This window comes from Ruditapes philippinarum, unplaced genomic scaffold (assembly GCF_026571515.1).
Source record: "Ruditapes philippinarum isolate M1 unplaced genomic scaffold, ASM2657151v2 ctg260_1_1_1_1, whole genome shotgun sequence".
In the NCBI taxonomy this organism is placed as follows: domain Eukaryota; kingdom Metazoa; phylum Mollusca; class Bivalvia; order Venerida; family Veneridae; genus Ruditapes; species Ruditapes philippinarum.
The window spans coordinates 392,315-408,568 of record NW_026861537.1 but is presented as its reverse complement, the minus strand read 5'-3'; the positions used below and the strand labels follow the sequence as shown (position 1 = coordinate 408,568).

The window sequence follows — 16,254 nt, the reverse complement described above, 5'->3', positions numbered from 1 at the left end:
ATTTGATTGTTTTCGGTCTGCAAGCAAAAAAATGAATGTCTTAATTACATACAAATGATTTGAATCTACAATAAAACGGGAATACATGATAGGCTGACAGCATGCCATGTCTGAAATTTTAAATCATATCTTCTTTTTTTAAAAAGATACAATCTTTAAGAAAAGTAGATAGCATACAGTAGTCTTTAATTATCAATCAGTCCACTGGTTCTAAAAACACACGCCCATTGTTTACAAAAAAGACCTCCCCGCGGCTGGTAATAATTTAACTGATATCCAAACCATAGACACTTATTGGTTCTGTCCGAAATACGATACTCTTTACCTGTTAAAGTTTGAATTGTAATTATAATATATAGCCATATTGTATGCCCTTCTGTTTGGTTACGGTTACTTAACATTTATAAATGTTAAAAACCTTTGCCACTTAACTGTCTCACGTGAAAATCTTTGGCTTTGGCGCGCTATAAAGTATGTTCTTGACATTTTGTCCATTGTCATGCAGATAAAATGATAAACTTAATAGATATCTATTTCATAGTTTTCTACATATTGCTTTCATATATGCTAAGGGAAATGTCAAATTCTTGTCTGATTAGAAAATTAAGCAAATAGTGTTCTTGGGCGAAAAATTAAAATGTTACACAGTTAAAAAAACCTTCAGATTTTAGATTTAGCTAAGTCATGATTAAATAATTATGTATTGCCTACAGAAATAGTGAAAGCTGCAGCGCACCGCCTTGCCGCACTCCTAAACAAGCAGCAAAATACTCTTTACAAATGCCTGAACGGTAAAGTTGTTTATAAAGTAAATAAAAACCACTGCAAACATAGTTTGCGCTCAGTTGTGTGGAAAAATGTTCCGCCTTGGTAAGCAGGCAAAACATATATATCAAAAGGGTTAATATTATCTATTCAAACCACGTGATTCGGTACAAAGGATCACACTGCTCAGCCACTACATCAATTTAAAAGTTTGTCTATCAAAATTGCTGATGGATAAAAGAATCTTAAGATCGCGAGTTAAAATATGAAAATTCGGCATTGTATACCTCACTATCTTTTAAATATGTTTATTTTGTCACCACCTTATCTAAAGAGACGACCTTTGAATAAGCAATGAGAATCGCGTTACCGCGCGTAATAAATTAGCTAAAATTCTTCTTTTAAGAAATGTCTCAAATTTGCCCTACATGAGTTTAAAATAACAAATATTTCTTTAAACCTTCAATATTCAAAGCCGCTGCAATATATTATTGTGAAATACAGAGGATTATGTTTTTTTTTTTCAGTTTCACTTCAATGTCTTATGAAAATGAAATAAGTGATATACAAACGAAACGCCATAAGATTTGTCATGATATTCAAGTTAAAATTGAAGAAATGTATCTTCTTTAGGCGTCAACATTTTATCATAACAAAGTATTATAACTAAATAGGTTACTTTTCTTTTTCTTGGCACACCATCCTTTGTGGCTGAGAATGGTTCCGTCTTCCGGTTGACACGATTGGGCGCTCTTCTTGTAAGATGATGCTGTCAACTTTCCGTATGGAGGAAGTCCTAGTGGCTGCTTACACACTGAAAGTTAAATGTTCACGTAATTTTGCTGTTCTTTATGCTTCCGAGGGTTCTTTTGTTCCAGATATTGATTATTATGTAGGTATTTATAAAGACTTTTACTTGTTTCTCTCTTTAAAACATCTTTCTTTCTGATACACTAGTGATTTACAATACCATTAAAGAAGACATATATAAACAAGCATTTGGTATTCATAAAAATTACCATGAAATGTCATTGACATATTCAAAAGTCATTCTATATAAGTTTATATTCTTTCTAAAAAAGACAAGGCATACTATAAAATATATAATAAACAACTCACATTGGCAACCTAATATTTCTACTCTCATACTAGGATGTCTGTTCCATTGCACTGTATGGAATTTAATGAATCTAGCAACAATTGGTTCGTCCAGATACGAGTGCTTCACAGAGTACGAATCTGTGTTACCTTCAAAAACCTGTAACAAAACAAGACGAAATGTATAAAGAGTGTCCCTTATTCCAATGTACATTTGAATAGTGTTGTTATAATCTTATAATAAAATTTGATGTATTTTTAGAAAATAGTAGCAAAGTCCAAAACACAGGCGGCTGTTCACAAAAAGTATTTTGAGGTGAAATTATGAAAATACATTTTAAAACTCTAATCGAGTGTTTGGTAAAGGTGAACGTAATGACGTCATTACCTTTTGATTGCCGTATTGGTCATTCACATAGAACCAATCAAAACGGTTCATACTGTATGACACCATGAACGCCGTCACCCATTCGTTGCCGTCTGCTCGACCTTGTGTCATAACACCCGTTACCTAGCAAAAGAAATAATAACTATTACAATCAAAGAGTCAAAACGAGGCTGTTAAAATGGGAGCAAAAATCAACGAGGCAAAGCGATGTTCACAGAACACGGCAAAAAAATAAGAAGAAAATAACACTTTTACAGATTATGCAGTCATTTCTGAGCTCCTACGTCAGAGCGATGTTTAGTTATTGAAATATTTTGTTTATTTGTGTGATGAAATTGGCAGTATATAGTGTCTGTTTCTTTAGAATTCGTCGTAACATCAATGAACATGTTTACTTTGCATTTATTTGGTCACATTGTATTTTCTCGTGTTTAGGTTATGTCAGAACTTCTTTATGAATCCTTGATTTGATCATCTATAAAACATTCTCTTTATCATGTTCTTTCTCCAAACACTAAAACAGGGCCAGAAACATTCTTTTCACAGTTATGTGTAACATCTTTAGAATTCAATAATATATATGTTAATAAGGAAAACGTCATTTTTGATGACTTGCGTAAACTAAAATTAATTATATAGAGATAGGCTTTTCGTGGTGAGATGGGTTTAGATTGTATAAGATAGTGGTTTAATGTATTCAGTGACAATTACCATTTTCATAATGATCATTTTTCATATCCGACAATGTCATGGTATTTTTATTACTTTTTAACACTGTCAACGTATTATCGAATTCATGCGTTAACGGAGTCAAAGCGGAACCGAAAATAAAACGTTACGACAACGTCTGTAATAAGTTATATACATATAAAAGTGGTATTGTATTTGATATGAATGTTTGGCCGTGTGGTTAACAATGTCATTTACAAGATTTACAATTAGCAAGAAAAGAGAGACGCTGAACATGATGAAACGTGTGTATCAGCTTATTTACATATAAAACTTTCAGACCAAAACAATTAAGTGGCTTAAATTTTGCGAATATTTTCCTAAATGAGAAGGATATTCGCATGTTTACTTATGGAACGCCTTTGCTACCTTATTCTAATTTTAATTTTCATTTTTTAATTCAGTATAAATAACGTTACGGTGGGAACAAAAAACACGAAGTAACAATGATTTAGCATAAGTTTAAATAAACATTGTCTTTTTAATGACTCGTAAACTGATTTATGTCATGAAATAGAATTAGCCCAAAGGTACATTTTAAACTCATTGATGTAGAAGATGGAAATAGGCAATGTAATGGTGTATAAACAAAAAAGCGTCACTAGACACAGCCGTTTACCTATCTTATATACAATAAAATTTTACAATTTATGAAATCTTGTTGTTTAAAAAAATAATCACAGTCTGTTACGTACTTGCAAAAATGTCCTTATTCATCGCAGGTTGCGGCTTATATAAAAACAAAAATGTCAGGTGTTGTTGTGTGTCTTTACATTTAGTTTACATTTAGAAACAACAAGTTTTAACTAACATTTACAAAGCCGTGTTATGTTAATAAATATTCTATTTTAGACAGCAAACCGGTCTGTGGTCACAAACGTAGTTTTGAATACCATTCTTAACAAATGATTTGAATTTTATTGAAAGTCATTATAATATTTAGGGATTTCAATATCAATATACAAAACTCAAATTATAATTTTTGTTTTAAAAATGTTAGTGTAACGAACGTCAAACTGTATTCTTTGTAACATAACTCGAATGAAGTAAATACAGATTAAAATATACACATATACATTTTTTTCGCTATGAAATCATCAAGCGTTTGAATAACCTAGGTTATTTAATTTATGAAGAACGATCTACGAGATATATTCAAACAGATATTAATTACTTAAAGCAACGGTTCATAAAGACGTGTTTTTATATATTTCACAGTGAAGAACCCTGATGAACATAGATGAACTCAGAGATTTGATGGGGATGTATGGTTGAAACGAATTTTTATGTCATTAAGAGGTATTAGGTTGGCTTAATGATGGGAAAAGTTTAAGAATCTTTTGTGCAGACCATCAGGAGGTATCTACCTATCTTAGAGCCTATATCTGGGTTATATCGTGTTAGAAAACTAGACCAAAATAACGTTCATTCTCCTCTTCTCAATAGATTAAGTTAAGTAAGGGCGGTTTTAATTAAGGTCTTAATATACTTCAATGAATTTTCTTATAATCTAAATAGTTTATGACTTAATCCGATAACGGCAACAACAATCAAGAGGAGAGCAAAAGGTTACGGAGGGTGACACTTTCAACAACAAACCACGGAGGGTTCTGAGGTTAATTTCGGGAATAACTTTGGGTAACATTGGTTAATGATATTCTGAATAAACTCGTAATCTAAAGTTGATTTCCTGACGTGCACACTGTAAAATCTCACGTGTTGTTGGCCTATGTTAAATATTTATTTATTTATTTATTTTCAAACTGCAGATTGTCAGCTAATAGTACTTTTGAGAGTCAAACTTTGTCATTATCTTTTCTCGAGCTAAATTGTCTGACTTCTGTCCTTAAAACACATTTTATATGGCCATGTTCAGACAGTACTCTAAAGTTCATTTCGTACTTTTGTAACGGCGGCATGTCTGACACAAATTTATGATTTGATAATGATTTTAAACATGCTCGTACCGTGCATTAAATTAATAAATATGACATTTCTAATATGCTAAATTACAAATTAATTTTACATTAATTTCGTGGTTTTGACAATACGAACAACGTAAATGACAAACATTTAACACAATTTAGGTGTTTTCAAAATACACCGTCAACAAAAACCATTGTTTTAACATTTTGCACTTGTTTTAGCCTATTTAATGAAGTGTCTTATTTCACTATATTCAATGCACATATCATCCCGAACCACGACTCTTCTTTTTATTCTCTGAAAAGATTAAGATTGGATCCTTGGCCATCACATTTAATTTTACAACTTAACTTTTAGCTTGTGTTTCTTAAATTTAGTCTTGAGTTTCTTAAATTTAGTACGTTAATGTCTTGAAGTAGGCCTGATGGTTTTTACTTAGACGAGATAAATTGTATGACATTTTAAATATGTCACCAAGGTAAGTGAATGAAATAATTACGAGATGGAAATGGCTCGTTCGCTATTTGAGCAATTTATCAAACTATCATGTGAGGAAAGCGTCAGGTAATGGCATGCAAGACTTCATCTTTTAAGCAAATGAAATAGTTGGAAATAGTAAGAAAACTTGAAACAAGAAAGCTCCTAAAACTATTTAAATCTTAGAGAAAAAATGTTTTGAATGAAGATGTAATAAAAAGAAAACCTAACATTGGCATATAAGATGTAAGTTAATTTCTAACAAGCCACAAAATGTGTATTTGGCAGATCTGCTGTTCAAGGGTAAAGAGTTGCTGGATACGTACATAGAACCTGTCTTATGAAACGCCGGTATTGTCTGTAGTTGTCATGAAAAAAATGGTTTTAGTTGTCATGAAAAAGAAAAAAAATTGTGCTTTTTTACTATTTCACTGACAAAAAGACATGGTAAGATATACTTAATATACATACTCAATTATCCCTTCTTACTAATGTATCACTATGTTATTTGTACCTTACTAAATAATTGCGTAACGCTAATGTCGTATGCTAATTGTTTTGCGGCAGTTGTGTCATATTAAATTATACCCCTTTCCCTCCTTAACCTTTTGAACTCCTCCACTTTATAAATGCTGAGAGCTTGTGACGAAAATGACAGTCTATACATGTATATACTATATAGTATAGTGCCAAACCAATGTATTAATCTTTGAGATTTGACAAAAGCCATTTGTCGTCTGCAAATCAGTGATATTTGACTGACAAAAATTGTCGTCTGCTTCATTCTTATATTTTGATCTAAATAGAATTTGAATGCAGGTCAAGCCCATTGCATAAGGTTAGGAGAAAATATCTTAAAATTGCTCTCCTTCTATCAATTATGTCACATTAATGAATGAGCTATCCGGATTGTTATATCCTTCAACGACCCGTGAAATAATTGCTTAACTTAACTCTTTCAATGAGCCGTGTAAGTACACTGTCTAACATGTATTTCTAACTAAATCATAAATATGCTCACGTTTTTCTCTTAAAAGCTATATCGCCTAAGGTTTATATAGCTGAATGTTTAACTTCTATTATAATCAATGTTAGTTTCTTGAATAACTTTTTAGCATTTTCTCCTCCAACAAAATCATAATGTGTCAAATGGACCGGGGACTTAATTAGATGTTAAATTCACTATTCGTTCTTGAACACAAGGCGCCCTAATAACCAGTTATTTTCTTGATTTGTCATGAACCATGTAACGTTATTGTGTCGTTTAAATACTCATAACCGTATACATTAATTAGTCAGTGACCTATTCTATCTCTTTGCCAAGTTTGTAAAAATTAATTAATAAAGATCATCCTGTCGTCACGGTCATTTGTAAGATTTTATTTTCTTGTATTGTGCTCTTATTCTGTCCTACCAATGATGAGCATGATTCAATGGGAGCATGATTCAATGCGAGCATGATTCAATGGGAGCATGATTCAATGAACATGTTTTGGTGCATGCTGATGTGGATGGATTGTGTCAGGGGCTGCGCTCTGTGCACGTCGCCTAGCCTTATTGGTATTGGTTCTCATATGTGTTTATTTTTACTGCGTGAGACTAGAATCTCACCTGGTTGTACATACTTGAAAAATATGACCCTGTCTGCCGATTATAATTACTTTACAATTACTTTAAAACTTTCATCACCTGTTAAAGGAATCATTATATGATAGTTTATATGTTTCTCAATCGGAATAATTTAACTACCAATTGTTCATATGTCATTAAACTTCAACATATTTTTTACAGTCAAATGAATTTTGAATTTTGCCTGAGGTAAAGATTCAGAATTGCCTGAGAACAAAAACAAAATTCTCTGAGGTAAAAGGTAAGTTGAGTTTTATTGAATTAAAGCAACATGTTTCAACTTTTCAAAATATTTTGATTAAATTTTAATTAAGAATAAGCTTATTTTATGTTTTTCTCCTGCATTCAAAAAGCAATTTTAAATGCCTTATTTCATTTAAGATATTTCTTACCACATTGGCTCTCCCTCCGAGAAACTGTTCATGTGATAATGCACGGAATTCCATGCACTCCTAAATGTGTCTGTTTCAAATAGGAAGTCACAATTCAGGAATACCTTTGTTTCAAAAACACGGTGTTTTATGGGTTGCAAAATTCAAATACATTCTTGTTAACAATTTATTTCAGACGTGCAATCAATTTGAATGGTGTTACAAAACACTTCGAACATTCTTTTGGGGGAATACCTGCATATCAGAGCGTTCTAGGTTGGTTTTTAAAGAATGTTATCGTAACAAAATGTATCCCCTTTTGGCAAGAAAACAATTCGTAAACGTGACATTGTAAATAAATTTACTACCAAAGGGGAACCTTTTCTGGCAAAGAAATTGTTGATGTTTTATTGAACAGATTTATCAGTACGATTCTGATTCAACCTCAAACCATCAAAAAAGGTGAAATGGTCAAAAAATTTAAATGAAGTATCATGCACATTTCGGAATTTTTTCTCTCTTTCCCCTTTTTATAAAGAAATTTATTTATTTCTTCTCACGAATTTAAATGTTTAAATGTTGATAAATCTCAAAACATGTATTTCAGATCTTTACAAATCTAAAACTTGAAACAAACAAAGATTCACAAAGTATCCGCATTTAAAAAGTGATTCACACATAGATAAAAAGATGTAGCGAAATGTTAATACGGTTCAAGGAAAATATTTTGTATTAGCTTAACTATTTTAGAAAAAGGAATCAGAATATCTATTCTGTAAAATCTGTAAAAAATAACGTTTTAAATCATTGGCCAAAATAGATTAATGAACATGTAACCTGACCGTAAAACAAGGCCCTTGATCGTGAAATCTTCAAAGAAATTGAAAGTCATTCTCTAGACACCATGTCTACGAAACTGTATCAAAATATACGTTAAACAATTCACATCTACTCTATTTCGTGAAGCTATTCTGAGAAGGTCTATTACATTAACTTCAATTGGACGTAAAATTAGATAATCAAAGTCATAATCGATGCTTTCAAGGTTTGCATTCTTAAATTGACAGATTGAATATCCTAACAAAAAGGTTATAGATTGATTCAATTATGCCGTTGAAAAGTTTAAAATATCGTTAGTTTAATGGTTTAAATTCGGAAACTACAAACGTACGTTTTAGTTTGCGTTATGACGTCATTGATACCTTTGTTTTTGGAATGACTCAGATTTCAGAAAATGTGATACAGTTTTGGTCTGATTGAAATGTTTTACAAGAGGTTGGTTACCAAATTTTTCTTTGTAGTAAAGCCAAGAGTAAATCTCCTGGCAATCCATTTGGCGAGGATTTTTTAACGGTTTTTGAAGATGTTGGACAAGCAATGCTTTCCCTACATCATGATATTGATTTTTTGCGGCGTAACAACAAGAAATATTTCTCGAATTCATTTAATTTTTTTGTGTTTTAAGGACATCTTGTGCATCTTATAAAAAGCTATGATGACAGTTTGATTTCTTAAGAATCACTTAATTTATAACAATATCCACACCAAACTGTTCTAATTTGTCAAGGCCAACATTTGTTGGGTCTCCTCAATAGGAAAACGTCAAAGGAAAGAAAATCTGTCACTCGATGGACAAATTAGTAGTCTGGTCTGAAATGGAGTTATAATTATTAGTAATTTTATAAAGACATACCCTTGAGGCAACGCCAAGGTCAACTTGCAGCCACTCCGAGGAAGATTTATATTTAGCACACCATCCGTATTTGTTTTCTAAGTAAACTCTAGCATATTTTTCCCTGCATTTGTTGTCCCATTCATACGGGTACGCAGATGATGCTGTTATTTGCCAGTCCTTCATCTCTCCTGTAATCATACCCAAAGGCCCTGTCGTCGAACATACTGGAAACAAATGGACAACAAATTAGTTTGACCATACATAAAAATAAACATTATGTATACCTAGTATTATAATGTTATGATCTTACATGATTAAATACTGCATGATATTAGATAAATGTGTTTCCTTTCCAGAGACAAGGAGCTTAGATCTGAAAATTGCTGTCGAAATAGATCTGTTTTCTTTACGGTAAAAATAGTTACTTTAGATGCAATGGTTTCTAAATATAACTCTTCAATTCTTTTAAAATGTCATTTATCTTTTCTCGTTTCCTGTAATTGAAAGTCTTAAAGTGAATGCTATAAGTGTTTAACACAGTGCAATGGTATACAAGATTTCAAAAATATCATTTACTTTTCTTTATATTTTCTTTACTTTGTTTAGCTAATAAATTATATTATTTCTCTCTTGTTGTTGTCTTGTTAACTAAGTCAGTTAAAACAAGAAGTGCTAGCAAAGAAACGAAGGCTTTAGTTAACGTACCAATAACTGGTACAGCCATGTGAGTTTTACATATGGTTAAAGATAAGAAGAAATTGTACTTTTATTTTAAGTAGTTTTAGAATCTCAACAAAGGCATGTTCTTGCAGGAGATTTAAACATAAATCAATTGTTCATATACATTCCGGTGCCAGGAAATTAAAGAGGTACTCCAAAGTTCAGATATTTACAAAAAGGTTATCAAAGCATATCTCTTAAACGAAGTTTATCAAATTCAAACTATTAAAGTTTTTTAATTAGGTAATAAAAAGATCAAAGCAATAAGTATTCATTTAATGACATGCTTCAACCGGGACACTCGAGAATCTCTTGCAAAGATTGAGTCATCACCAATCAAAATGTAATATATAGAAAAATTCTGTTTCGGTACCATCTTCCAAAACATTGGTATTTTAATTGATGTGTTTGTCTTTTTCTAGAAATAAATATTCTTGGTAAACATTTTCGGGAAATATTTTCCGTCGGTAGATTTATTTTCTCTAAAATTTATCTCCAACAGCTATCGAGAATCTTCTTTTGCTACATAAAAACTAAGCACCATTTTTCTCTAGGAAAATCGTGTTTTAATCGTTTTGGAGGCATTTCCAAGACATTTAGACCTTATCGTTCTTCCTTTACAAATTGCCTGATATCTACACCTTTAAAATATTATTAGCGTAGATTCTTTTCAGAAAGTTAACGATTCGAAATCAAAAAAATGCACCGTACAGTATAAAGAATCAAAACGAGGGCTTACAGTATTTCACTAGAAGTCAATAAAATCCTCTACGCAAAATGATATTGCAAAAATTTCTTATTAAAAGTTATCATTACATAATTAAAAGGGCAACGTTTAATCTCGTTTTCGGGCACCAGACACGAAAATTCAGTTCATGCTCAAATTTTTCTTGTGTTCAATACCAGACTGAACTAAAATGTGTTCTACTGAAGTACCGATTAACACATCAATGTCATTTTTAATCAGACGTTAACATTGTTGGCATGGGATATCTAGGTACCGACAACCAAGATTTAATATCATATTTGGTTTTCACTAACCTTGTACGACTGGCGCTATGGAGCCGATTTTCTTAGTTTTATGAACTAATATTGCCATACTTTGACATAATTCACCGTCGGATTATACCTTTTACGTGATAATAGGGGCGTTCCGGCCATTAAATCATAATACATTAAACATTTTTCTGACATAATTATGCACACCCAAGACTATTTCTTCTTTTCATAAATGTAAGCGTTTATGTAACCCTGCATACTGTCACGGAAAAAAAACAGCCTCTTGCAAACGTTTATCGAAACTGGCATAGATTTGGAAGCATCTTGTTCTCAAAATAAAACAGCAATAAAAGTCGACCTGTAAGCTCGGTTTTGTGAATGGGACCAACCGGTGAGGTTTTACGTGATTATTTTACGTCTGCATAGCAAATGTTTTAAGTAAACTCCTGCACATTATAAATAAATGGTGAACAACGTTGTCAAAAAGCCATCGGGCACTGTGAAATCTAGAAAGCAAAAGCAGAACATTTCATCATAATTATCAAGGGTTGTGCTTAAGTGATCACCTCTTTAAAATTTAAATTAGTCTCAGTTACTTGTAAAATCACTTTCGTTCGAATGTGTTTTCCTTGAAATGAAGCGTTTAGTGTGTCTAGCCTGCTTTCGTGAACGAAGTGAATGAAGGTGTTCGTATTTGACGGTTCAAATATTTATAGATATATTATTCTTTAAACCACGGCTTTATTCTTATTTACATTTTAATGGTTTATGTGGACCTTATGCTTGTTTTAAATGTTGAACTAACACTACTCATAATGATGTGATGATGATAGTGATGATGAGAAGGGTGGTGATGATGATGATGATGTGGTGGTGGTGATGATGATGGTGAGGATGATGATGTGGTGGTGGTGGTGCTGATGATGATGATGATGATGATGATGATGATGATGATGATTTTTTTTGCATTGAAAAGGAAAACTTATCTCAACGGTTATAACTTTGAACCCCCAGGAATAAAAAGCTGTCGGCAGGCACTGGTTTCTGATGACTCGCGATAACATATGTCATGATTTTTCTGTTAACTTGACATGACATCATCTATCTTAATCCAGTACACCCCTCCCATGCTATAAATGCTATAATCCATAGCAATAAAACACATTAATCGTTCGCAATCGCTATATCCGATAGCACATTGCCAACAGTGATTTTTTTCTTTCATTATATTAAAGGCACATAGTGCATGATGTTCATGGGTCATTTCTGGTATATCAAAAATATAGGGAAATGTTTAAAAGGCATTTAATGGGTATGTGAGATAACGTAACGTTCTCTATTTCAAGGGTTTTAAGACGAAAGAATAAAAAGTATACGTTAATATAGATAAGTTTACATAAAATCATACAAAAATCTTCAGATAGAATATCTCTTTTAGTCATAAAACATTGTCTCGATTTGTTTTACTAATCTATTTTATGGATATTATCGCCGAACGTCTGAAACAAAAGGACAATTTATGCACGTTTAAGTTCACTCGAGTGCACGTGTGTGTGTGTTTGTACTTGAGAGAACAAATAGTGAATCAGAGTATGAAAACAAAAGATAAATTTATACAGCCAACGTTTTTTTTAATTTCATTTGCTTTGTTTCATTCACTTTCGTATTATTTTGTCTTCGTATTACTTCGTTTTCGCATTATTTTGTTTTCGTATTACTTTTCGTATTATTTTGTTTTCGTATTTTTGTTGTTTTCGCATTATTTTGTTTTGTTAAATGTGGTTTGTTTGTTGTTGTTGTTGGGGTGGTGGGGTGGGGTTTGTTGTTGTGTTTGTTGTTGAATTTGTTGTTAAATTTGTTGCTAAATTTGTTGTTGTTGTTGTTGTTGTTGTTGTTGTTGTTGTTGTTGTTGTTGTTGTTGTTGTTGTTGTTGTTGTTGTTAAATTTGTTGTTGTTGTTGTTGTTGATGATGACGATGATGATGACGATGTGGTTTGTTTTTCTTTGAACTGTTTTCCAAATCAAACTTTTACAGATTTTAAGATATACCTTTCCTCGAATAATCAATCATTTTTTTTTTACTTTTGATAATATACAAAGGTAATTTTGTACTTTTAGATAAATTATAAAAATTAATTCAAAATGTTTCTACAACATAATTTAATTATCAAAAAGTTGAAATAAAAGCTATGAAAATCGCCCTGAACACATTCTAAGATTAATTAGAATTTAGTTTTAATCATTGAAAATGTTTTGTTACAGATGAGGCTACAGCAAACGGATATAAAAGTGTTTGATACCAAAATGTAGAAATAGTTGCACTGCTGCCAAATCCTTTTTTCTCGAAATAACTGATAATTTATTAACGAATTCAAAAGATCGTTTAACATGAAAAAGTGATGTTTTAGCGTTCTTCAAATTACCATAATCTTAATAGAAGGTACATGACAGTATAATTGTTACAATCTTAATTGATTTATGATCCCTTTTCTTATTTTTCTTGTGTGTTTTTCTCTTATTTTTTCCTATATTGCATTCCCAGTAAACAATCTTGGCAAGCATTTTAATATTCTTATTCCAGAAAAAATAAACTCGTTTTAAAATCAGTTCATGTGCATTTATAATTGGCTTAGCATCAGACTAAGGGCACCTTTCGTGTCGTACAATTACATGGCTCAGTATTTTTCGAACAAATTGTTTTTCAAAACCTCAAAGAGATTACGCGAAAGTCATGTTTAATAAAAAGTACGGTGGCTTATTGTTGCCAAAATTCATATCACGAAAGCGCAAAACCACGAAAATGTCACTTTTTGTCGTGTTTAAATATTTGTATTTTGACGATTAGTAAGTTCACAGATGGCATTAAACAGCCACCATAGTTTTATAAGGTTAACGTTCTGTAAGCTGTATTTTACAAAAGTGGCTTGAGTTTAAGTCAGTATTTTCTTTTCATGATTAGTGACACGTTTGTCATTTTTTAATGATTTTGATCGGTGAGCTACTAATAATGACCGTTTAAACAGACATCCTTTATTTAACTTTTAAATCGTTAGTACTATTAGCAATTAAGCGTAATTATGTATTAAAATGTATTAAACTAAATCACTAATCGTACATAAGACTTGCATATAAAATGGTCTTAGCTGTTAATTCGATTGTCAAAAACATTTAACTTAAAGTTAATGCGTTCATTAACTCTTTCCTCTGTTTCAAGAGCTAAATTACAAACCAGTACTAATTATTTTCAGAAGGTGAGCTCTGGTTAACGTATTAAAATCACAGAAGAACATGGTCAACAAAACAAGTTTTACTTTGTGAATTTACGCATAGTTAATATTGCATACATTTTCATTTAAGTGCATTTACCTTTTGTAAAAAAAAACGAATCACATATCGTAAATTACTGACAATGTAAACAGGGATATCTAAACAACATACAATTGCGATGTTAAAGTTCAAACCGCAATAATACCTGATACGATTGAAATGTGGAATGTTTCAATTTGAAAATGTTAACAGTATAAATACTATAAAGTTTCAGACACTCTTTGACTTGGTTCTTATCTCGACATTTTATCTACAAATTATTCCATAAATAATCTTAAACGGAATATTTTCTATTGTTCTGCAAACGTCATCAATACCGGCAAATATTTTACGAGAGGACTTTCTGTCGCGACGCTTAAATCGTCTGTCACTTTTAACAGATCGTATTAGATTCACTTCGATTCCTTCCTGGGGAAATGAGAACTATTTTTGTGAAACATTCTGATAAATATAATGTAATAGAAGACTCGAGAACGAGAAGACTTCAGGAGAAATACTAATAACTTTTTCTGCCACAGTTTCTTCAATGTCTTTATATATTATATATTTATTTTATTGATAATCGTGTATATAAAATATTGATATCATTATGAATATATTAGTCGCTGCAATTCTTTCAATATAGAATGATCACCTATTGTAACTATTATGTTCACACACGTTTTAAGTTTTCATTAAAGCAGATATATTGTTTACAGTATTGCCTACATATAACCTTTAAATATGCAATGTTGTTGACATTTTTTACAATTCACAACAAAAATGTTGAGGGTGAAATTATTTCATTCAACAGTGCTATTTAATGTTATTCCAGGCAGTCGGCTAGACGAGAGGCCAAATCATCCCGAAATGCGAATTTTGGTATTTTGTGTTTGTTTGGATTTTGAAAATTTTTAATCAAATCAAATTTCCTTGTTTTTACCTCTCTATTTCACAATGCAATATAAATTGTTACTACGGTTGTAAAGCAAAATTATAAAAAACAGTTCACCTCTATCATCGAAACATGTGTTACATTTTGCAAAAAGCATGTTATCCTACATTATTCACAAAGTGGTTTCAATACCTTTGTTTTAGATCTGTCGGATGTTGTCTCCGTATTGTCCATGCAAAACTCGTTTGAAATATGCAGCAGTATGCCGTAACATGCTAGGATGACGTGTTCGTAATGATTTTAACATGATGTTTTTAATTTTGTGCTGCCGACAAAAACATTAATTATATTCTACATCATGGAGGCAGACCGTGAGAACAAAAAAAACTAAGTCAAAAGTTAAATTATCCGCCTGCTGTACGTCCCCTCCTTATTCCAAAGTTAGTTTGCTTTTTATTGGGAGTGGGAGAGGGGGAATGAGTGAACATTAAATTAAACAGTCCATGCTTTTGCTTAATTCCTTGCTACTTTTTAGTCTAATGTTATAATATGACATGAAATATCTGTGTAAGAAATTTGCACATTTCATTCATATTATAAAACCATATTTTTTGCTCTTGTACAAAATAACTTTTTTAATTTGAAGCACTATTTTGGTTGTGGTCTGAATTCTATTATGACCTTTAACCCTATGGCATGATATGTATACCCAAATACGTACGCGTTTATGAAAAATAGAGAAGATAACAGCGTGACGTTTTATTACCTGTTATCTTAAATTATCTCATTATTGCAACCTGATACGTTCCGATGACCTCAAATTGAATACAAAAATATAAAAATTGAAGTCGGTGTAAATCCTAATACAAACAAAACTGTCCAGTTATTGAAACGGCGATATCAAAAAAGTAAAATGTTATCAATTTTAGTAGAAAGTGACTTTATTACCTCAAACTATAAAGAGTTTTTTGGCCGAGGGGTAAAAACTTCAGCCAAATTGCACAATCTATTTTTATTTGTATACAATCAGTACCACTAGAATTATTCGACGATCGACATTCATTGTTTATTTTACGAGGTAATTTTATTACGTGAATGAATGTACGGGTAATTCTTATATCCCTGTTTTATTAGCATTGTAAATATCCGTCTTTTAACCCTACACAACACGGGAATGTTAAATAAAATCAACGGTACAAAAAAGGTGCACTTCACTACATGATAAAAATGTTAATGTAATAAGGGCAATATCAGAGCCTTAATATGACCCCCTAAA

At 31.6% G+C, this 16,254-nt stretch overlaps 1 protein-coding gene across 4 annotated transcripts in view; it reads right to left on the bottom strand.

Annotated features, from left to right (window-relative positions):
• The window catches only part of LOC132715987 (lactadherin-like), an 88,779-nt gene that overhangs the window by 17,099 nt on the left and 55,426 nt on the right, over positions 1-16,254 (bottom strand). For all 4 annotated transcript variants that reach the window (XM_060699111.1, XM_060699113.1, XM_060699112.1 and 1 more), the window contains 4 exons: positions 9,077-9,282; positions 2,252-2,374; positions 1,885-2,023; positions 1,445-1,579 (listed from right to left, as the gene is read on the bottom strand). In XM_060699111.1, coding sequence (XP_060555094.1) covers positions 1,445-1,579; positions 1,885-2,023; positions 2,252-2,374; positions 9,077-9,282 — 603 coding nt within the window. The remainder of the gene's footprint in view (positions 1-1,444; positions 1,580-1,884; positions 2,024-2,251; positions 2,375-9,076; positions 9,283-16,254) is intronic.